At 51.8% G+C, this 21,110-nt stretch overlaps 2 protein-coding genes across 3 annotated transcripts; both read right to left on the bottom strand.

Annotated features, from left to right (window-relative positions):
- Nucleotides 1–3,541: 3,541 nt before the first annotated feature.
- OXER1 (oxoeicosanoid receptor 1) lies at nt 3,542–5,264 on the bottom strand. Its single transcript, XM_039887300.1, has one exon. The coding sequence runs from the start codon at nt 5,114–5,116 to the stop codon at nt 3,938–3,940; it is 1,179 nt and encodes a 392-aa protein (XP_039743234.1). The 5' UTR covers nt 5,117–5,264; the 3' UTR covers nt 3,542–3,937.
- Nucleotides 5,265–6,637: 1,373 nt separating this feature from the next.
- HAAO (3-hydroxyanthranilate 3,4-dioxygenase) lies at nt 6,638–20,224 on the bottom strand. 2 transcript variants are annotated; one of them, XM_039887290.1, is made up of 10 exons: nt 20,012–20,224; nt 18,592–18,670; nt 14,312–14,395; nt 13,863–13,969; nt 11,359–11,448; nt 10,971–11,014; nt 10,547–10,692; nt 8,578–8,646; nt 8,317–8,399; nt 6,638–8,210 (listed from the first exon to the last, which is right to left on the bottom strand). In XM_039887290.1, the coding sequence occupies exons 1-10, from the start codon at nt 20,191–20,193 to the stop codon at nt 8,132–8,134; spliced, it is 963 nt and encodes a 320-aa protein (XP_039743224.1). In that variant the 5' UTR covers nt 20,194–20,224; the 3' UTR covers nt 6,638–8,131. The 2 variants fall into 2 exon arrangements, with proteins under 2 accessions (XP_039743224.1, XP_039743225.1); XM_039887291.1 differs by having other exon boundaries at nt 18,604–18,670.
- Between the last annotated feature and the right edge of the window lie 886 nt (nt 20,225–21,110).

The raw sequence follows: 21,110 nt of genomic DNA, 5'->3' as shown, positions 1-21,110 counted from the left end.
CCCTTGTTTGCTGAGATTTGTGAGAGACTAAGACGGGGAGGAAGAGGGAGAGACCGAGTTTCTTTCAAGAGTTTCGCTGGAGAAGCAAGACACACGTGTGAGGTTCCTTGAGAACAGAAAAAGTACCTAAGGCCGTGTTGGTACTTGTAGGAGTTCTGGGATCGAGAGCTCAGTTGGGTTGGACTGGAGGGTTTCGTGGAAGCAGAGGGAGTCCCAAGGTAGAACACAGCAGCCCCGCCCACACGAAATCCCTCAGATGCCCCACAGTTCCTGGTGTCTTTTTGTTACGACTTTTTATCCTGACAAATATCTGCCTCTTTCTGGCAGCTCATCTGTAGAGCTCAAGAGTGTCCCATGCCCTGCCCCCAAAGGCATACCAACCAGGACGGGGTTTTTATGGTCAAATTTCCTAAGGTGTTTCTTCTGGCTAAAGTTTCCTTTCCATTTGTTCTGATCTTGCTCTTGGACTGCAGTGGGTGGCTGGAGGAAGGCATATAACCTGCAGGGACTGTCGCGTCCCCAGAGCTGTGGGTGCCTCGCTCACCAGGTAGTTTTGGGCTGCTCATTTTGTTATTTGGCCCTTTTATATGTTCTTCAGGAGCTTGTTTTCTTACTCCCAGAACCAGCTGTTCCAATCGTTTGTCACTCCCTAAGCCCTCACCCCCTGAGAGCAGAGCTTTCTAAGGGTCCCTTCACCTATCTTCCCCCCCACCCCAAGACTGACTGCATGTGATAGTGCCTTCCCACCAGCCCAGGAAGACACCCCTTGGCCTCTAGAAGACCCTCAGGCCCCCTCGTGGTGAATCCATTCCTTCCCTGACCTCCGCCCCTCTGAGGGCCTTGCAGTAGAATGCCCTGACTCAGACCAGACTACCCCTTGCTAGCTGTATGAACTTAGGCAAGTTATTCAACCTCTCTGTGCCTCAGTTTTTTCATCTGTGGAATGGGATAATAGTATCTACCTCATAAGGCTAATAAATTGCAAAGTGCTTAGCACAGGGCCTGGGACAGAGTGTTTATTGTTGCTTTTTGATCATTCTCTCCCTTATCCCCTCATCTTCACCTCTCCCTTCTCTTACCACTAGATTTAAATTTCTCCATCCACTCAACAAAACAACAGAGCAATCAAACTACCACAGTGGGCTGTCCTCGATTTAGATTCACCTGAGGCTACTGTCTCTCTTCCTTTGCTGGCACATTTGTTGAGAGAGACAAGTTTGTCTCCATTGCTTCAAATCTCATTAATTCCTCAACCCATTATACTACTTTATGGCTTCCATTTTACCACCTCCCCCCACCCCCACGCACTGAAATTGCTGTCAATAAAGGCATTAGTGACCTCCTAATTGCCAAATCCAATACTATTTTTAGCCATTCCATTTCTTGAGCACTTGAAGCTGTTGTCATATTACTTTTCTTGGTTCATGGCACTGACCCCTTTATTCTCTACCCAGAGCAATGCTAAGTAGCATTCAGATACTGCTCATAGTTATTTTTTCAGCTTTTTTTTACAAAGATAATTTTAGATATAGTGGTAGTCACCTGTACACCCCCTTCCCATGTTCCTCCATTTCAGAAGCAAGTACTCTCTTTAATGTGGTGTTTATCATCCCAGTGCATGATCTTATGTAATTAATACATATCTATGAATCTGTAACCAATATAGAACATGTTTTGCATATTACTAAATTTTATACAAATGACTGTCTATCACTTCTTGAAAAGCTTCCAGGTTTAAATCTAAGACCAGACAGTGGCAGACACACACTGTAGTTTTCAGATCAACTTTCTTCAGTTTGCAATTAGGAATTTCGAAAATGCTTTATTCTTGCATGAGGCACTTTGAAGTCTGTCTGGGTATTTTATGTTTGGCTTTTACCCTCATAAAAGGTGTCTTTATTTTCTACTTTTTAATGGGCAATCTCTTCGGCAAAGAGATTGCGTTGACTCCTTTTATGCTCTTTTTATTGCTACATTCCTGATTTTCTTCATATTAAAGGTTTCTTCTGGGCATTTCACTGGGTCTTCCTTTGTGTGTTTCTTACGTGTGGGGATTTTTAAAAGGATGATTCTTAGTCCTCTTCACTCTCTCCCCTGGTGACCCCATCCATTTCCATAAGCTCCCAATTAGTAACGAAGATTCTAAAATCCTGTCTTCGGCCCAAAATGTGCTATTGTACCTTTTTACCTGGAGGTCCTCCAAGCCCTTCCAGCTTGTCTTAACTCTTTATCTGCTCCTGCCAGCCTGATCTGCCTCCTATATCCTCAATGTGTCACCATCTACCCATCATCCACAGTCACCTCTCATCTTCACCTGGGCTGTGCCTCTCTGGCCCCTCATGTTCTCTGCCACTGCCTTTATTTAGGCCCTTGCTTGGAATACAGACTGTTTTCCATTCTGGTCATCTCCCATACTCGCTCACCCATCTGTCCGCAGTGTTTGTTACCAGTTAACTGATCAAAATGCAAAATTGGTCATCTTTGATATCTTAAGATCATACTCCTGAAGACTTTTAACAGATGGAGAGCATCCCTGTCCATGATATGAGAAGTTTGGACTAAGTAGATTAAAACTCCTAAAGAAATTGAAGAGAGAGGATTTGATTCTCATCATCAGACCCCATACCAGAGGCCTAGAGGCCTCTGGGGTGATGAGTAGAGAACCAGTTCTAGCCCCTTCTGTCTCCCGCAGCAGGATGGGCTTGTGTGTTGAAAGGAGATGTTCATTTCCTGAGGGGGTCAGGACCACAGATACACGGGGTTCAGGAGGTGCATGTTTGGGGCTTTAGTGACCTCTAAGTAGCCCTTTGGGAACCTTGAATGCTATGCCCCGCCCTGTGACTTCCCCTGTGGACATTAAGGCCAACCATTACTCCCCCCCAAAAACATCAAAATCCTGATTCATGCCAGATACACACCTTTGCCTGGGGGACACAGGCCAATGGATGGGTTAGCCCAGATGGTCTCAGACACTAATCATAGGCATAATGAATAGAACAGAAAGAGGTGGACAAGATAGTGTTGGGGGAGAGCTGTGAGCCAGATCTGGTGCCCCCGAGGCCCCTGCTCTCACCTGGGGTCCTGTTCCGTTAGTGTATGTAGCTCCCACCACAGGTTCCAGGGCCAAGGAAGTGCACTTGAGGCTGAGGAAAGCCATGGGGGTGGGAGTTGGGGCTAGCTGAGCCAGGAATGTGTGGAGGTGGTAACCTCCAAGGCTGGAGATCCCCAAGTCGTCCCAGGGGAGAGTAGGGCAGAGCCCTGGGTGCCTTGGGCAGGACTTTGGGATTGCAGAAGGGGAACTGAAGGCCAGAGGGGGAGCAGAGAGAGGCCTCCCAGGGATCCTGGTGGGCCACCTTTGTCTGAGGACCTCACCTAGCAAAGCGTTCTGCCTTTAAGGGACACTTCAGGTCTCTAGGAGCAAGGTGGAAGGACAGCTTCCCCTCTCTGTCCTGTTTCCCTTCATCTTGGGGCACCCACTTTGAACGCTACTGATGCCAGGCCTGGTAGACCCAAAGACAATTATTCAAGTTCCTTAGAACGATTGAGACAGGCTTGCATTTTCAGAAGGAGGTTTATTAGCATTGAAAGGAACAAACTAGAGATCACAGAAAATACAGCTGTCCAATTTCTAAAGCAAGACTTCTGCTCCCATAGTAACCAACTCCGACCAGGGACTGGGCAGCTGTGCAGCCCTCTATCTGAGCTGGAGCTCCCACAGCACCTGCCTGTCTCTGCCTGCCCTCTGCTCTTTCCTGTACTGTGGGGACATCACTTGGGCTACATTGCCCTGTAAGGCCAAGAACCTTTCTCTCCCTGTAACCCACCTGGCTCCTGCAGATGTTCTTTGTCCAGTTGTTTGAGGTACCCTGTGCTGGCAACAGTCCAAGGAGTGACCTTGTCCCTTCTGGCAGACACCAGTCCTAGGAAGGGCCTTTCCTTACTCCGGCGAGACCTCCAGTGAGACCTCCGCCTGCAGCTTCCCAGCAGCCTCTGCCTTCCTGGAGGCCTCCTGTTCCCTGTTGGAGGGCTGGTAGAAGCTCTCATCACTGGCTGGGCCCTGCCCGCCCTGGGCGAAGCCCAGCAAGGCTCGGCACCGGCGGAGGAAGTTGGGGCTGGAGAAGCAGTAGAGCACCGGATCTAGGACGCTATTGAGATAGGTGAAGGCCAAGGAGCCGTGAAAGAGCTGTGAGCAAATGTTCACGGCATGGCAGGCCTTCAGGCGGAAGGCCACCACGGATGCCAGGCCGAAGAGGATGCTGGGCAAGAAGCAGATGGTGTAGACGGCCACCACTGCGGCCAGCACGCGCATAGCCCTGCGCGGACCTGCTTGCTCCCCGAGGCCGCGGCGCCGGATGGTCAGCCCGATGCTCACAATGGCAAAGAGGATGAGCGTCAGCGGCAGGAAGAATTCCAGCATATACAGAGCATGGTGCCAGTGAAGCCAGGGCGAGGGGCGTGTGCCCAGCTGGTAACTGAGGCAGGACTGGTTGGTATAGGTGGTCAGGAGCAGGTGCAAGTTGAGGAGCAGGATGCACACCCAGAGCCCCCCGGCCACCCGGGCGGCTGCCCACACCGAGGCCCGGCTCAGCCAATGGTGGGGCTGCACCACCTTCAGGTAGCGGTTGAGCGCGATGGCTGTGAGGAAGACCACGCTGGCCGTGCGGTTGGTGGACAGCAGAAAGAGGTTGACCTTGCAGGCGCCGGCCCCGAAACGCCAGATCTCGTGGAGGAAGTAGTAGTTCATGCGAAGGGGCAGGTTGACGATCAGGAGAAAGTCCGCGACGACCAGGCTGACCAGGAACACCGTGTTGGAGGTCCAGGGTCGCGTGTGGACGCAGAAGATGAAGAGCGCCAAGCTGTTCCCCACCAGCCCCAGGATGAACTCCACTCCCAGGGTAGGCACGAGGAAGGCAGACACCTTGGGGGAAGAAGTAGGGAGGCAGGGAGCCTGTGACCCCAATGTAGTGGTAAAGGTAGTTGGGGAGGGAGGGAGGGAGGGAGGCAGAGTAGAGGGAGAGAGAGAAGGAAAGGGAGAGGAAGAGCTCAGGTTATGAAATTCCATGTGCTGCTTGGGCTGTAGACCTCCGAAGTTTCCAGAGTCTTTCTGCCCCTGCATGAGTGTTCACAGATGAGTGCTTTCTATCGGCTGGCCACTACAATGACTCAGTGTCCTGGGGTTTTCATCAGCATCCTCATAGACACTGAGAAACACCCAGTGTTCCTGTTTGCTAGCAAAGGGGAAACTGCAGCACTCCTCCTCCCCCTCCCTGTACTGGGCACTGGGCGAGCCCCCATCTCTGAACACCAGCCTGGTGGGTGGCATCTGTGCTGCCCCTGGCAGAAGAGGAAGCAGGGTTCGGCAGGGGTGAGATGGAGGCCCAGAGAGACCCTGAAGTGGGAGGAAGGCCCAGCTGGGGTGAGGTGAGGGGGAGTGTGCACAGCTCTGACCGGTCAGACATTTGCTTGCTGAAGGCGGGAGCAGGGCCTGGCAACTCACAGCTCTCAGGATCATGCAGACCATCCTGGACAGCCCCCCAACCCCATCATATATACAGGCTAGCTGGCTGTCTCCCTGCCCCCACCAGCTCTGGCAGCAGGGACTGTGAAGCCAACAGATAGTGTCCTGGAAGAGAGAGGTGGGAATCCAGTCTATACCTGACCATCAAGTGCATGGCCTGTGGGAACCAGGCTGTGCTGTGCCTACTGCTGTAGTTACTTCCGGATTCCTGATGGTTCCAAAGTCTGTGATGATCCCAAGTTCATGTACATGACAAAGTACATCCCATAGGCAGAGGGCTCCCTTCTTCTTTTTCTACTGCCAATTTCTACTGCCATAATCTGGGGACCAGGGGGCTTCTCCCCCGAACAGAACAAGCTCAAGAATCCTCGAGTTTCCCCGTCCACTGTTTACTCCCCTTTGTCTTCATCCAGCATTCACTGCAGGGAACGGAGTGAGAGGCTGGGGCTGACTTTGGAACAGGTGCAAGTCCTACTGTCCCACTGCAGTGTTCTCGTGAGCCCATGCAGCCAGCCTGCAGGTAACGATGAGGACCTCGGGCTCCTAACAACATGAGACAGCACCAAGGGAGGCTGTGGTTCCAGGTTCGAGGACCTGACACTCACCCTTGCCAACTGGCTGTACTTAGCAGCATGCCATGTGCTGCCAGCTCTACCTGGGCCTCTGGGTTTCAGGCACAGCGGCCCCTGGCTCCTCTCCCACAGATCCTCCAGGCCTCTCCCCTGCCCTGGACTTCCGTATGGCGAAAGCTGAGTATAGTCAGGCTACGACCACAGAGTGCAGGGTGGTGAGACCACCAGCTTGAAGTTTTATTATTATTATTATTATTTTTTGGACCGAAAAATCTTTATGATGGTGCTGTACAATTAGAAGTGAATTAAAATATGTCAGCGTAATTTATATATAACCTTGTTAAAGTAAAAGGTCATCCTCAGACCTACTTTTCTGAAATCTCTCTTCTCTGGTCCACGTGTCTTTCCAGTAGCTGTTGCTGTTCTTTTAAATCCAGTCTGAGTTTTGAATACATACAGGCCTTGGCTGGAAACAACTGCCTGCTTTCCAAACCTCTCTGAGCTTTATCTGTAAAATGGGGTGCTACCACCTACCTGGAGGGCTGTGAGGAGTAAATAAGATAATGTATGTAAAAACTTCTAGGGAATTCTCCGGCACAGAGCTTGTGTTCAGGAAAACGGAAGATGTAATTATCATTATTTTCTGTTTCTGATTAGGCACTAGGGACAAACTCCCTCTTGTCATGTCCATCCACACTCAGGCAGGGGGGCCTCCATGGCACATCTCCATGTTCTCATCTCAGCTTCCCCAAAGAGCCACACATTGCTGCAGCCTGAGCAGGCGCCAGGCCTCTGCCCTCACCCCCCTGGATGGTTTGCAAATATGGGGGAGGCTGGCAGTGTTTTCTCTTTGCTTGTAGGAGAGGAAGGTCCCAACATCCCTCGGGGCTGGAAGCCCCTTCAAAAGTTAGGCTGGGCTCTCTCCTCTGCTCTTCAGTGGAGTATACGAAAGCAGTGAGCTGTGCAGAAGACAGGGTTCAGACCCTAAGTTTTCTGGAAGAAGCTTTGACTCTAACCAGGGACCTGTTCCGCCCAGATCCAGCTATAGTTACCCCATGTGCGACCCCTCATTGGCTTCTCATTGAAGTCAGGATACCGAGCCCAGATCTCCTGCTACGGGTTCCATGTTTCATCTCTATCCACTGTTGCATCTGCGGCTCCCAGCACTCCCATAGGAGGCCCAGGAGCCCTCTGAGTCTTTGTACACTGTCGAGGGGGAGCAGGGGGATGTGGCCAGATACCCCTCTCCTGTTGCCACGCTCCTCATACAACTTCATGCCCTCTACAGGCTCATCACAATCTTTGCATATTAACAGTCATTAACTCTGAGTGGGGTATTTTGTATTTTTTTGTATTTCTATATTTTATACAATTAGCAGAAATCATTCCTGTTATTGGTGGGGGGAAAGACCTAACAGATTCTATTTTTTGAAGTTATGTAAAAAGAGTAAGCGAGAAAGAGCCAGAGAGGTGATACCAGCTGTGCCCCCAGGACAAGCACAGTAGCCTGTGTGGATCAGGCCACATGCACAGTGATGAGAGCCCCTCTATAAGCAGGTGCACCCCCCCAACAGACCTTCCACATGTCTACAGTCACCTGGTGCCCTGGTACCCAGGCAATACACAGTCTCAGGAGCACACGGGGTCAGCTATCGACCACAGCTTGGGTACATGCAGACCCACAGGTGCTCGTTCACAGGAAGCCTTTATAGAGGGCCATCTTTGTGGCGGACAAGTGCTGAAATGAGCCCGTGGGGACAGAGGATGAAGAAGCAGTGGAGCAGACCACCTGGCAGAACTGTGCAGGGCAGTGGGGCGAAGGCTGTTAGAGGAGAAGGGGAGTTACTGGCCCCTGAGGAGCCTGGCATCTGGGCCAAGAGGACAGAGGAGGATAGAGACCGTGGTGTCCCGGGTTCAGTGGCAGAGGACTCTGAGTTTCTCAGCAGCAGTACACCTACAAGCAGCAGGCGCTGTGAGAGCAGTTCGGCAGGGGTGGTACTTTGGCACATCCTGTGGCTGCTTTGGGTCCATAGCAAGACTATCACTCCAGAGGCTTCTTGCGAGCGGGATCCTGGGTCACAGCCAGGGCCACAGAGCTTTGCTCTCGCTCCCAGGCATATCTATGGAGACAAGGGTGGGCAGGGGTCAGACAAGGCTGGGCTCTGAGGATCCAAGGGAAAGGAGGGCAGTCCCACAGCTGGGGCAAAATCCTCCCCATGGACTCACTCAGTCCCAGCAGGCACCAAGAGGCTGTCATCAGGGGTCAGGCTCAGGCACTGTCCCCCCATCGTCACCATAGAGGAGCCTTCCTGGGGGAGAGGAGCAGGAGAATTGAATGGAGGCTACTGGGCCTCCAGAGCTGTTCGGAGTCTGCCTTGGTAAGGAGGCCCTAGGAGCCAGTCTGGGCTATGGGAGCACAAGGCCCAAAAGCAGTCTGGTCCACATGGGCAGGGCATTGTGCCACCCTCTCCTGGGGACCCCACTTGCCAGCTGCCACAGCCACATGTCCACGTCCAGTCTCGGGCCTTTGCTCCTGCCTTGTCCGTGGACGATCACCTAGAAGAAAGTGACACAGATCTTTCTGGTGCTTCCTGCCCCATATAGGAGATGACCTTGAACCCGGCCCCCAGATACCAGTCCTTTGAGTGCTGAGTGCGGGGGCCGGGGGGTGCACAGCACAGTCTTATGTCCATGTGCAGAGCAAAGTCCAGGACTTAGAAAGCAAAGCTGCCCAGGCTGCAGGCCTCCCTGCTGCCTTCATCACGATGGGTGCTGCCTGCCTGCCATTTGGGATCACGCATGCCTGCCCTTCATACACACATGCACATCTGGTCCCTCTGTAGCACATCACAACTATTGTTGATCCCCATGAAGGCATGCCTGCTAAAGGCACACTAGCGACAGACACACATGTGCACGATGTAATGCAGACCCGCATAGCACACAACTGTCATTCCTCAAAGGTGCCCACCTTCCTTTCTCTGTGAGATTCTGGCCTAAGGAGCAGGAGGGAGATGGGAGGGGATGAGCAAGAGTGAGAGAGATGCTGAGCCTCTGACCTGCATCAGCCTGGAAGCCCACAGGTACTGTGCAGGCCACGTTCCCACTGGCCCAGAGGGGGACTCAGTAGATATTTGTTGGCATAAATCAAAGCAGGTGGCATCAGGGATGACAAAGAAACGGAAGGCAGGGCCATGAGCCCAGATGAGCACTGAATGATGTTGCTGTGATGGACGGCAGGTGCTTTGTGGTGTGTGCCTGCTCTCACAGCCCTGCTACGCTTGGGTGTCTGTCTGCTGGCCAGGCCTCTAAGGGCAGGTCTATATCTAGTGAGCATCCCTCCATGGGGCTGTTGTTCAAATTGTAAGTGCCAGTGGCAAATTATGAAGCACAGTGAGCACAAGCTTCCTATCAGGTCTCCCAGTTTCCACACTTGCCCTCCTGATCCTCCCCACACAGGAGACAGTGATCTTTCTGAAACGCTACTCTGGCCTTGTCATCCCCTACTTCAATGCCTGCGCAAAGCTCTGTTGTCTCCATGATAGATCCTTGTGCCTTGCCTATTCCAGGAGACCTACCAGGACCTGGGCACTGCCTGCTACTCCAGCTGTCTACCAATTGTGCCTGCTGCCCCCATTCCCCTGCCCTGGCTCGTGTCAACCTCAACTACTTGCAGTGCCAGCCTGTTTCAAGCTTTCTGGCCTTTGCTCAAGCTTCTCCCTCACAGAATGCTCTCTCCAACTCCCTTACTTTCTTTTGAAAACTCCTGTGTTTATTTTAAAATAGTTTACACATCACCTCCTCCAGGAAGCCTTCTCTTACTTCTCTCCCAGCCTGGGTTCTTCTTTTATCACCCTGTGGCTTCTTAAAGCTTCTCTCCAAATAACCTATCACATGATTGTGGTAATTATTGATTAGCTTGTCTGTTTACTAGACCACACATTCTTTGAGACAGTGATTCTATCTTATTTCTTTTACCAAAACTTGAAACATAATAGACACTTGATAAATGTTGAATGAAAGAAGGTCATCTTTGTTTAGGTCTCTCTCTGTGTACCTCTCCATCAAACCCTCACCCCTAAACACCTCTCTCCCTTTCAGCTCCCAAGGCTGTGGCTAGCCAAAGGCTCAGGAAGGCCTAGCAGCAGAGGGATAACCTCAGACCCTAGAAACCTTTCACTGGATGGGGCAAGCCCTTACTTTGGAGGCAAAGAAAAATTGCCTGGGACCATGTAGCCTCCATAGGCTCCCACTCATAGCAAAGCCATCATTCTCTGACTTAGGAAAGAAACAGGAAGGCCTATTTGCCCATGTCTACAACCTCTGAAATGTGTCGGGGGAGGGGGGGGTTTGCACGCGCGCGTGTGCACACGCGCATGCGCACGCGCACATGCGTGTAGTTCCCATTTCCTGGGGCTGTTAGGTGAAAGCCCTGTGTGGCCCAGGGCTGCATTACCTGGGTCTCATAGGTGTCCCCAAACAGGCTGAGGGGTGTGCCTGCCTGCAGCTTCTCGTGGTGGCCATCTAGCCAGGTCTCCAGGGACACGGGCTCCATGACAGATCGTGTGCTCAGGGGGTATGGTGGTTCCTTGAGCAGTTGGTCTGCACCACAGCCCAGCTGTGGTCAGTGTCCTCTGGCCCAGCCCACCCAGTCCCAGCAGACCCAGTTCTTAGGGCTCCCAGCTCTCTATTGCCAGAATGGGCTCTGGATCTAGCTCAAGGACACAGCAGCCACATGGGGTTACTATTTGGTGCCATCTCCAGTGCCTTGAGTACTGGGCAGAGTACTCAAAAGAGGACTCTGTGGTACCCTGGGCCGAGACCCAGTCTCCTCTGAGAAAGAGGGGTGGTAGGGAGAAAGGTGGTTCCAGACATCTCACCAGAGATGGGCTTTCCAGTTCTGTACTGCTCAGAGATGAAGAACCTGCAGGGGCATATGGGAAGGGGGCGGCAGGGTCAGCATTCCTGATGGAACGGCTAGTGAGACACGCACATACACACACTCATTACTCTCAGTTATAGGCCCCCACTTGCGGGGCCCTCACACAACTCATAGTGGCCATCCGCTCTCTCCCACACCAGTGGAACAGCACCCGCCTCCCCAGGGTGCTTTCCAGCCCAGCGCCTCCCTCCCTGGGAGAGCAGACTTTCTCCCTAAATCCCAGGTGTGATGGCTCCAGGTTGGCAGATGCTGCTTGGAGAGCTGCTTGGATGGGTCTGCTCTCCCCAGCCGGGAGAAAGAGGGGCAGGGGCTGGGTGGGGCCTCACTCCTGGATGATGGGGGCCAGCTGTGTGCCAAGGTCCTCACAGTAGAACCACTTCTCAAAGAGGACATCCGCAGTGTCTCCCATGTAGTACCTGCCAGAGCAAAGGACAGGCAATCTAATTCTCCACCTGGGCAGCCTCTGGGCAGCCTTTCTCAGGCCTGGCTGTGTGTGTGGACATCTGGGCGGGGCTGGCCCTGCAGAGCTGGCTGTTTGCTTCACCCTGTTAGTGCAACCTAGTGGCCACACATGGCTCTCCAAGAAGCAGCATTTGCCCCCAAAGTGAGTAGGCTATTATCTACCCTATGTGCATAGCTCTTTCTGGTTCCCAAAACTTGACCATTTACAAAGTGGATAGATTTCTGAGAGAAGCTGGGCAGCTTGGGAGAGATTACACAGCCTATAAGTGCCAGAAGCAGGATAGACTCAAGGCAGTCTTAGAAGTGTAGAGAGCATCAGTGAAAAGTGTCTTCATTTTTCCCAAAGCAGAAACTGAGGCTGAGCTTGAATCCAGGGCCTATGGCTGGATGCTCTTCCTGCCCGCTAGAACCCTATGTGAGAGCACATGGAACCTTAAGGAATCAACATGTGGAAGATGCCCCTGGATGAGGGGTCCTTCTCCTTTTGGGGTCATGGATGCCTTTGAGAATTGGACCAAAGTGCTGGGCCTCTTCTCTGGAGAAAGTTCCACATACATGTACACATAGCCTCTAGTGGACTTCCTGAAGCCCACCCAAGTCCCCAGACCGGCTCAGTGAGCTCCTTCACTGGCCTGAGGAGTATCTGGAAGACCGGGGCCAAGCCTCAGGCCCCTGTGTGTGCATCACATCTGTTAACTGAATGCCCGATGCCCAGGCTCAGCTCCCAGGGCCAGGTCAGCTCTGTCTGCTCTTCAACTTCTCCCCAAAAAGAGAAGCGGCCCTGTTTATGGGAGATGGTTTATAGACACACAGTGCATCCGCCTCACTAGGCATCCTAAATTCTATCCTGGGGTGGAGCTGGCCACCAGAAAGCATCATAACTGGACTGCAATGTGCTCCAGAAATTGCCTTCAGAGTGGAATTTTAATGTTGTATTCCTGGCTTTCATTAAAGGTCAAAAGCAGCCAGATGAAATCTGTTATTGAATTTGCTGTAAAAATATTATTGAGGAAACCGTCTTCTCCATTACTAAAAACTCCCTAGATAAAGCCCCACGGGAGAAATTTCTTCTAGAATTTAAAGCCAAGCATCTGCTTCTACAACAGGTTATTATGCTCTAGATTAGCATGCAGTCATTAACACAGTGTTTTTTGAAAAGCATTTAGTAGTATGAGAAATGCTCATGAGTTTTTCATGTAAAAAAAGTAAAACTCAAATTAATGCTTTCAATAAGACTGCAATGTTGTAAGTGCAGATATGTATAGAAAAAAGACAAGATGGAAGTTTAAGTGCTTTGTTAGGTTTAATTGGTGGACTGACGGCTTTTTTTGCTTTCTCTTTATTATTGTTTATTTATTTTTTTGTTTTCTCTTTATTATTGCTTATTACTTTTCCTGACAGGTAATTTTAATTTTGTTTATGCTTTCTTGACTTTTCCAGATTTCAAGAATGAATGTGTATGACTTTGCTAATTAGAAAAAAAAAGGAAACACTAAAAAAAGTCCTTTATAACAGAAGATGTCAGTAACTTGTTGGGAATTTTTTATTTTCTTAGTTAATAAATGCAAAAGTAGTTTAGCTTTTGGAAGAATCTATGTCCCCCTGAGCTACAGGCTGCATCATCTTTTCATTTTCAGAGAATAACAATTGGATGACTGATCAGAACCAAATGGGAATTCAGCTCTAGAAACAGGGTAGGCGTCTCTGCCCCGAGGTCCTTCCCTTCCTGATGCTGACTCCCACTCCTATCCTGACTGTCCTGGCCCTCATTTCATGTTTCTCTATCATGCCACCTTGCCATTTTCTAGTAAACTCAACTTCCCTGTGCCCAGTTTCTTTACCTGTAAAGTACAGACGATAACAATACCTGCCCCATAGAATCATTGCGAAGATTAAATAAATAAAGACACATAAAGCGCTTAGCCCCGTGTCTGGCCCATAGCAAGTGTTATACAAATGTTAGCACTGGTTGTAGAATGAGTTGGGGCAGAGAAGCAAGCAGAGGGGCGCACTAGCAGAGACTGAATAAACTCTGGGGGGTGGAGGCTGGGAAAAGCAGCAGCGTTGTGGGCTGCCCTGGGCCAGGAGGGCTTGACTTTGGCTTTGGCATCCCTCTCCACCCCCACCAGTAGATCTCAGTGGGAAAAATACAGCCAGAAGGGCCTCAGACTGAGTGGGCTCCCAAGGGTGCCACAGACAACATCCCTGCATCATCAAACCTACCCCGCCACCTACCCTAACCCTCCCCCATCAGCCAGCAAATACAGGATCTCCATTGCCTCCACCTGGCTCAGTACTTTCTTGGCTCTATCTAGGACCCTTTCCTTTGAGGCTTGCCACCCACTTCCCCGAGACAAGGCATATTTACCTGAGTCCATCTAGCTCGGTTTTCAGCCGCTTCCGCTCAATCACCAGCCCCACAGTGTTAGCAAACCTCTGTGGAGAGTGGGGGACCCCAGCAGGCAGGAGGAATATCTACAGTGGTGGGGACAAAGTGCCAATAAGGCTGCAATCTCCCACAGAGACCTCAGTGCCTGCAGCATCCTGGGCCTCCCAGTACACACAGGGTCCAGCCCAGCCCACCTCTCTGCCCAGCCTATCACCCAGAACCGGAGGGAATGTTGGGCTGTGCTGATGATGGGGTAGCCCAGAGGAAGAAGTGCCCAAGGATGGGACCAGAACTGGTTGGGACGACAGGAAGGCAGGAGAAGGCAGGAGGACGATACCTCAACCAAAGCCAGGATGAGTGGACACAGTGGGTTCCTGTTCTGGCAGCCCTTCGCCCCCCTGCCCCGGCCCCCTCGGGCCCAGCCTCACCTCTCCCTGCCGAATGACCACATCCCGGTGTTTCCTTTGTTCCAGGACTTGGAGAACCATGTCGCCCTTCAGCTGATAAAACAACTGTGGGACAGGACAGCAGACAGGCTTGGACCCTCCCCACTCCCTCTTCCAGCTCCTTAGCCTGAGTTCTGACTGAGAAACCTGAGAAAGTTCCTAAAGGCCTTGAAGTTTATGAGCAGCTCTGTCACTCCCGCCTTGAGGCCCCAACCTCCCCTGGCATATGCCACAGACAGAAATACTGGTGACACACAAGGATCACATCTTGACATGCAGGTGATGACCAAAATACCCAGGACGCAAAACACCTGGTGTCTGGCTTGGGGGCAAGAGGCTGGCTGAGATGCTCACTGGAGAATGCAGTGATCCTTCAGCGAGGTAAGGAGAACCACCCACACTCTGTATCCCAGAGGCTGTGCAAGCCCCTGTACATTATCCGAAATCTTAACAACTTCCAAAGGTACTACTAGTCCCATAATGCAGAAAAGAAAAAAGAAAACAGGCTCAGAGAGTAAAGCCGCTCTCTTAAGGTAACAGTCTTGGAGTCGCAGTTTGGACCTAAGTCTGCATGTAGATCTGGAGCCTGTTGGCTCTTCTGGCCACGGTGATGCCCTGGTACGGGGCAGGGCTGTGCCTGTCTAAATCCTTCTGGAGGTCAGCCATGTAAATGGTGGACTCAGTGATGCTGGAAGCTGCGGGGGATGTGAGCACTCACTTCTTGCTACCTCTCTGGGGTGCGATGGGGTGGGAGGGGGGCTCCTACTGCATTTTCTCTATTCTGTTCTAAGTCCTTAATTAATGTGTTTACTGAGCTCACCCTCATGGAGATGGGAGGAGGAGGGGGCAGACACATTTTCTCTCCACCAGTCACACATTGCGCAGGTGTTAAAAGCCCCAGCCAAATAGTTGAAGGGGTGTTTTAATAATAATTATTATTATTATCATGTACGGAGCTAGAGGAGGTAGAAGTTCTTGTCAGTATCTACTAAGAGAAATCAAGCCAAGCGGCTTTATAGTCTGCCATGAGGGACAAGTTGACACAATCCTTCTGAAGGGCAATTTGGCAGAAAGAACCTTCACAGCTCACACCCCTGTGGGGCGGCTGGAGGGGTTTCTTGGGATGCAGGACCTTCGGCACTAAAACTGAAAAAGCCCAGGACAAACCAAGACAGTGGCCACCTTATACTGTTGCCCTAATAATTCCATCTTTAGGAAGGTGGCTGCAGTGAATCAGAAATGCACCCGCTTTGAGGTGTACATACATGGCTGTTTCATCACAATGCATGATAGTTAAAAGCATCGCCTGGCCCTCAGCTCAGCCAGGTCGCCGTGTGCCCTTGGGCAGTTGGGTTAGCTTTCTTATGTCTCCATTTCCTCATCTATAAAATGACAGTGTCGACTCAGAATGTTGCTGTGAAGTCTGCTGGGACACTGTACACAAAGTATCCATGACATAGTTAGTACTCATAAACCTCTAGCTAATATTAGTGATGGCAGGAATAGCAAAATAATGCTAGTAACAATTAGAGGGGAAATGTCACTATTTTATGATAGAGTCAAAATATGAAACATTATGCAGACATTAAAAACTATTTTTGAATAACTGTTAATAAGATGGGAAAATGGAAAATGCTAAAGTTATGTTAAACCAAAATTCAAAGCTACACCCAGCAGGATTCTAATTATGTAGTAAGACATGTATAAACGCAAGCAGTGTTCACAGTGGTTGGATTCTCTGAGTGGTGGGATTATGGATGAAACATACATTTGGTTTTTTTTTTATATTTTGCATGTTTTCTACAAAAAATTATTTACTTTTATTATTAAAAATAACCCATACAAGATATTTACAATACACAAGAAAAAACCTACCAGGTTCTTTTAGGGAGCAATTCTGCAAGCCCACTCCTGATTCCTTCAGCTAGGAGGAAACCCCAATGTGTGTGAGAGGGTGGGGGTTCTTCCATGGTTGAGAGAGAAGAAGGGCCCAGAGAGCTCTAGGGAGGGGACCATAGCCCTTGGGCCTTGCAAATATCAGAGAAAACTGGAGTGGGGGTCTGATAGTCTGGGCCAGATTCAAACTCATCAGGGCAGGTACAAGATGTTAGCAGCCATCAAACAAAAACAGAAAAGTGGCATTTTCCTCAGTCTTGTTCCCATGCCCAGAGCCTCCCTTGTGTGAGGGACAGGCCTGGCCGGGGGCAGAGGTGCAGACCCAGAACAGCAGAAAATTCCAAACAGCAGAGGGCAATCTAAGAGGAATTATGCTCCGTTTAGAAGTGAATGATGTTTAGGGCCTGGGGCTGGGTAGATTAACTGTCCTGGCTGGGCAGATATTAAATTGAATCTAGCCTCTGGGGCCCAAAAAGGCCTTATAGGCAGAGGAAGCCAGAAAGGGGCTGGGGGTGCAGAGAACCAATGCATATTAAGAAGCTACTGTGCACCAGGCTGTGTGCACACACTATACACATTCACCAGGCACAGCCAGTGTCCCCATGTATCGCAAGGAAACAAGCTCAGAGAGACGATGTGATGTGACCTGTCCACGATCGCATCATTAGGAAGAGGCAGACTCCCAGCCCAAACCTCCTCACACTATGTGCCCAAAGGGAAAGACTGGGGGAAGTGGAATATGTGTGGTAGGCGGAGCCAGGGCACCTGCGGGGTTGAGCTCAGGAAGGAAGAAAGTTGGCTCAGTGACTCCCCTTCTCTCATCAGGATGGATTTGGACCTTGGGACTGGGGTGGCTCCTACAACACAGCCTGGAGTCTCCCCGGGCTCCAGCTGGGTGAGGACAGGTAGGGACAGAGAGGGTACCAGCCCTCTGCCCTGTGGCTTCCCAGAGCCTGTGGTTGGTATTCTCCTCTGCTTCAGGATGGGACCAAGCTGTCACGAACCCACCTTTCACCAAATTTTCCTCAGCCGCTTGAGAGTCCCTACAGAGTGGGGACAGCTGCTTAGGCCAGCCCTCATCTGTCAGTTACCCAGTTAAGTCAGAGCATGGCCTGGGTCCCTATGTGGTTCATCCACCAGAGCAGCGTGGGGGAAACCCCGAGGTAGGACATGGGGTAGAGATGGTAGGGGACAGGAAGGGACAAAAGGAAGGAGAAAGACAGAAGAAGTGGGCACTGAGACCAGGGCTACCAGGTGGAAGCCTCCAGAAGACAACATATGCGGCTTGAAGCTAACGAAGGCAGACAGGAGACACCCTGCAACCCGTCTAGTCTCCAACACCATGGTCACTCCCAACCCAATCTTCTCTTCTCTCCGCAGTTTTGCATTTCCCTGCTGCTTTTTCCACAGAGGAAAATGGTCTCCAGTGAGGTGTGGTGTGAGAAGAGAGTGGCGAGGGGAGGTGTGGGTCTTGGAAGTATGAGAGGTGAGGGGTTGGCTGGCTTTGCTCTGCCAAAGCCGCTTTCTGCTGGCCCAGGATCCTCACCCCCACTGCCCCTGACACAGTAGGTGCTCAGTAAATATTTGTTGAGCGAGTAATTCTTCTGGCCCCAGCTGTGGCTGAGTCACCAGCAGTGGAGGTAGAGGCTGGTGACCAAGCTGGACTCTGGACCTCCAACCTTAGCACTAGTGCCCCCAGGAAGATAGGTAGGGGGCCCCCGTACTGATCCTTTGTCAACAGAGGTTCTGATAGCTGGAACCCACCTGCGTCCCTCCTTTTTCTCTTAATTTCACCCTTGTTTATTTACTTTGGGGTAGGTAGTATAGAAACACAGTCCAAAATTCAAGGTACAAAAGAGTATTCAGTAAAAAATAGCAAATTCCCCCTTCCACCTGCCCGGCCTTCTGCCAATAGCTTCCAGCAACTGATGTGTCTTGTGCTCTCTAGATAAGGAAGGGCCTCCCGGTGCCAACACTTGCCAGACAACTTGGCTCCTGGGACCAGAGTGGAGCACCCAGGTCCCCCTCAGTGTTCGGGCCTCATTTTGGAGGCCAATCTTGCATATTAAGGTTTGCGGGGAGGAGACCAGGACATCCCACCTAGAGCATGGACAGTCCCTGTGTCCAGAGGGTGATGCCAACAGCCTGAGCCTCTCATACCTGCAGTGGCTGGGCTCTTTCTGAAGATGGAGCTGTCAAAGGTGCCTACATCTTCCAGGCAACAGTATTATCCTGTGATTTTGGTTGATTTCCCTTTGCTCATCAGCCATCTGACCACTCCATCTCCTATTCATAGGCCCTGGTCCTGGCATGGGAAGTGTCCTCTACCCCCAGGGCTGAGTCAGTGGGGCAGTCTGCAGGCCTACCTCCTCACCCTCCTCGATGTGGTAGTCCTTCCTGATGTTGGGGCCCCCGACGAACATGACTTTGAGCTGCTTCTGATGCCTGCAATAGATGAAGGGGGAGAGGTGCTAAATCAGCTCATGAGAGAAAACAGGAGTGGCCTGTCGGGGAGCCTGAAAGGAGCCTGGGTACATCTGGGAGAGGTAACAAGACTGTTTCTACACCATTGTCCTTGTCAGTGTTTGATGTTTGTCCCCTTCTACTCTCATCCCAGGGTGCCCATGACTATCCAAGAGTGGCTGTGTCTGTCTGAGACTGGACATGTGCCTATGTCTTTCTGTATCCGTGTCTTGATGTATTTGTGTGTGTGCGTGTCCCTCTGTGTGCATCCCCCACATCCTCTGACTCGATAGGGGAATGGCATGGCGGTGGGTCTATCTCTTTATCAGTCAGGATCCTTGGACTATGCTAAAGAGCTTTATATACAGGAGAGCAAACTAAAGGCTCCACTTCCTATAGGGGTAAAATGACCTTTATCTACCCCCCTCCCCCCACAGAGCTGTCTGATTATGAGACTGTGTTCCCCCAAAACTGTTGGGCTTAAAGCTGTGAAGCACTTGGGGAAAGAAGTAGAAGGAGGAGTTGGGTGCAGAGGCCCTGAGACCAGAACCAATGGGGGTCCTGGTGGTGCGGGAGTGGTCTTGGGGAGTGATGGAGAGAAGGCTGGATCAGGATGGCAGACCAGGTCACCCCAGGCCTGGAGAGCTCAGCCAAGGAATTTGGTTTTGGCCTGAGGGATGCCAGGGGGCCTAGGAATTTTTTTTCTTTTTTACTCATCTTTACCGAGATATAATTTAGGTACATATGCGTGTGTGTGTGTGCGTGCGTGTGTGTGTGTGTGTGTGTGTCCCCGCACACGCACATGCACGCATCTGCCAGCAAAGAGGAGAACTGAAAAGAGCAAGACACCAAGATCTCCCCACTGGGGATGATGATCCTCTGACTTCACTCTCTGCCAGTTGCTTCCTGGACAAGAGTAGGGGTGTGTGACTGGGCCGTCCCCAGAGGTAGGTTCCACTGTAATTCTGGGGAGTAGAAAACCACCCTCCCCAAACTCATGAGAGTCACTGGGGGTGAGAGAGCAGTTTCTCAGCCGTGGGGGGCAGAGCTGCCAGCTGCTATCTGTAACTCTCCTAGCCTCGTCCACCCAGCCATCCTCTGAAATCAAGGTCACAATCTCCACGCAGAGTCGTCAGAAAGAGGAACAAACCAGGGTGGTGGAACCCCAAACGGCTCGCCCATACCCTCCCTTGAAGACACCATGAGGATGATAGCCCCTCTTCTGCAGGCTTCTGGGTCAAGGAAATCAGAGCTGGAGGTCCAGGGGTGAGAGGTGCAGATGGAGGTGGAGGAGGTGAGGAGCGGGGCGCGCCTGGGACTCACAGGAGCTTGTTGCAGACAGGAGGAAGGAAGGAGTCCCGGTTCTCTTCCACCCAAATCCTCACTCTCACAGGACGGTTCATGGATACCCCGGGAGCCGCTGTACTCTGAGCGACGTCCTGGGGCCGTCGGAGGAGGAGCACGGCTCCGCCCAGCAGCCTATTGGAGGCCTCGGTTATCAGCATCCGGGTGTTCAAACACCCCCGGGGCTGGGGACCCACGTGGGGGTCTCTGTCGGCTTTTGGTCTGAGTGTCCCTGCACCTCCGCGCTCCCACTTCCCCACCAGACACCCGCTCCGTCCCGCCGCACACCCGGGGGCGGCCCACACACCCCCGTCGGGGTTGGGAGTCTGAGACAGGCGTAAGACACAGGATAGAGAACCTTCCTGGTCCCTTGTCCCCAGACTTCCCTTCTGGGCCCCAAGGGAGCTCCAAAGAAACACTGCATTGGGGAGCAGGCGGATTTGGAAACCCGAGCGCCTGAGTGCAGGGGTGCTGGCATTGCACTGAAGCCTCAATTTCCTCGTCTGAAAAATGGGACTGTCTACGCAGCCATCTCAGAGTTGCATAGCGGCCACCACAGGCATCGATTAATGTTATCCCCTGTCTTGCCAGAGGACAGAGTCAGGCCAGAGTCCCCGGTTACTGAGTGCCACTGGCGGCCCTGCCTCGGGCTGGGTGAGGGGAGCGGTTCGGGAAGGACGCGAAGAGGGGTGGTGAGCGCACTGCGCGGACCCGCCCGCCGGGGCTGGAGAGCAAAGGGTTCTGAGCTCCTTCCCAGTCTTAGGAACATAGTCAGGCCACACGACAACTCTATGAGGAGTTTTACAGATGAAGAACCGGGCCCTTGGTGTCCCAGCCCTCAAGAACCTCGGGGTCCGGGGCTGGGGAGGGTGGACAACCCTGTACTAATGTTGGTTCCAAACAATATCCTAGCGGGTAGGAGAGGCTCTGACTCAGTTACCCGAGGGCTCGTAGAGCTCTGGCACCTGGTGTGTGGGTGTGAAGGAGGAGGAACGGGTGGAGTGAGGAGAAGCGGGATGGACGATCGACGCCTGCCTGCTTCTCTTTCTTCCGGACTCGGAATTCTTAGGAAAACTGC

This window comes from Pteropus medius, unplaced genomic scaffold, assembly GCF_902729225.1.
Source record: "Pteropus medius unplaced genomic scaffold, Ma_sr-lr_union100, whole genome shotgun sequence".
Taxonomy (NCBI): domain Eukaryota; kingdom Metazoa; phylum Chordata; class Mammalia; order Chiroptera; family Pteropodidae; genus Pteropus; species Pteropus medius.
This window is presented reverse-complemented; position numbering and strand designations above follow the sequence as displayed.

Excerpts from the sequence above, each read along its gene's own strand:
- OXER1 (XM_039887300.1), bottom strand. The coding sequence starts at position 5,116 with ATGCAGGGGCAGAAAGACTCTGGAAACTTCGGAGGTCTACAGCCCAAG.
- HAAO (XM_039887290.1), bottom strand. The coding sequence starts at position 20,193 with ATGCTGATAACCGAGGCCTCCAATAGGCTGCTGGGCGGAGCCGTGCTC. Across the intron at positions 14,396-18,591 it reads ACATCGAGGAGGGTGAGGAG|TTGTTTTATCAGCTGAAGGG; the intron begins GTAGGCCTGCAG and ends CCTGTCCCACAG. Across the intron at positions 8,647-10,546 it reads GGGACACCTATGAGACCCAG|GTGATCGTCCACGGACAAGG; the intron begins GTAATGCAGCCC and ends ACTTTCTTCTAG.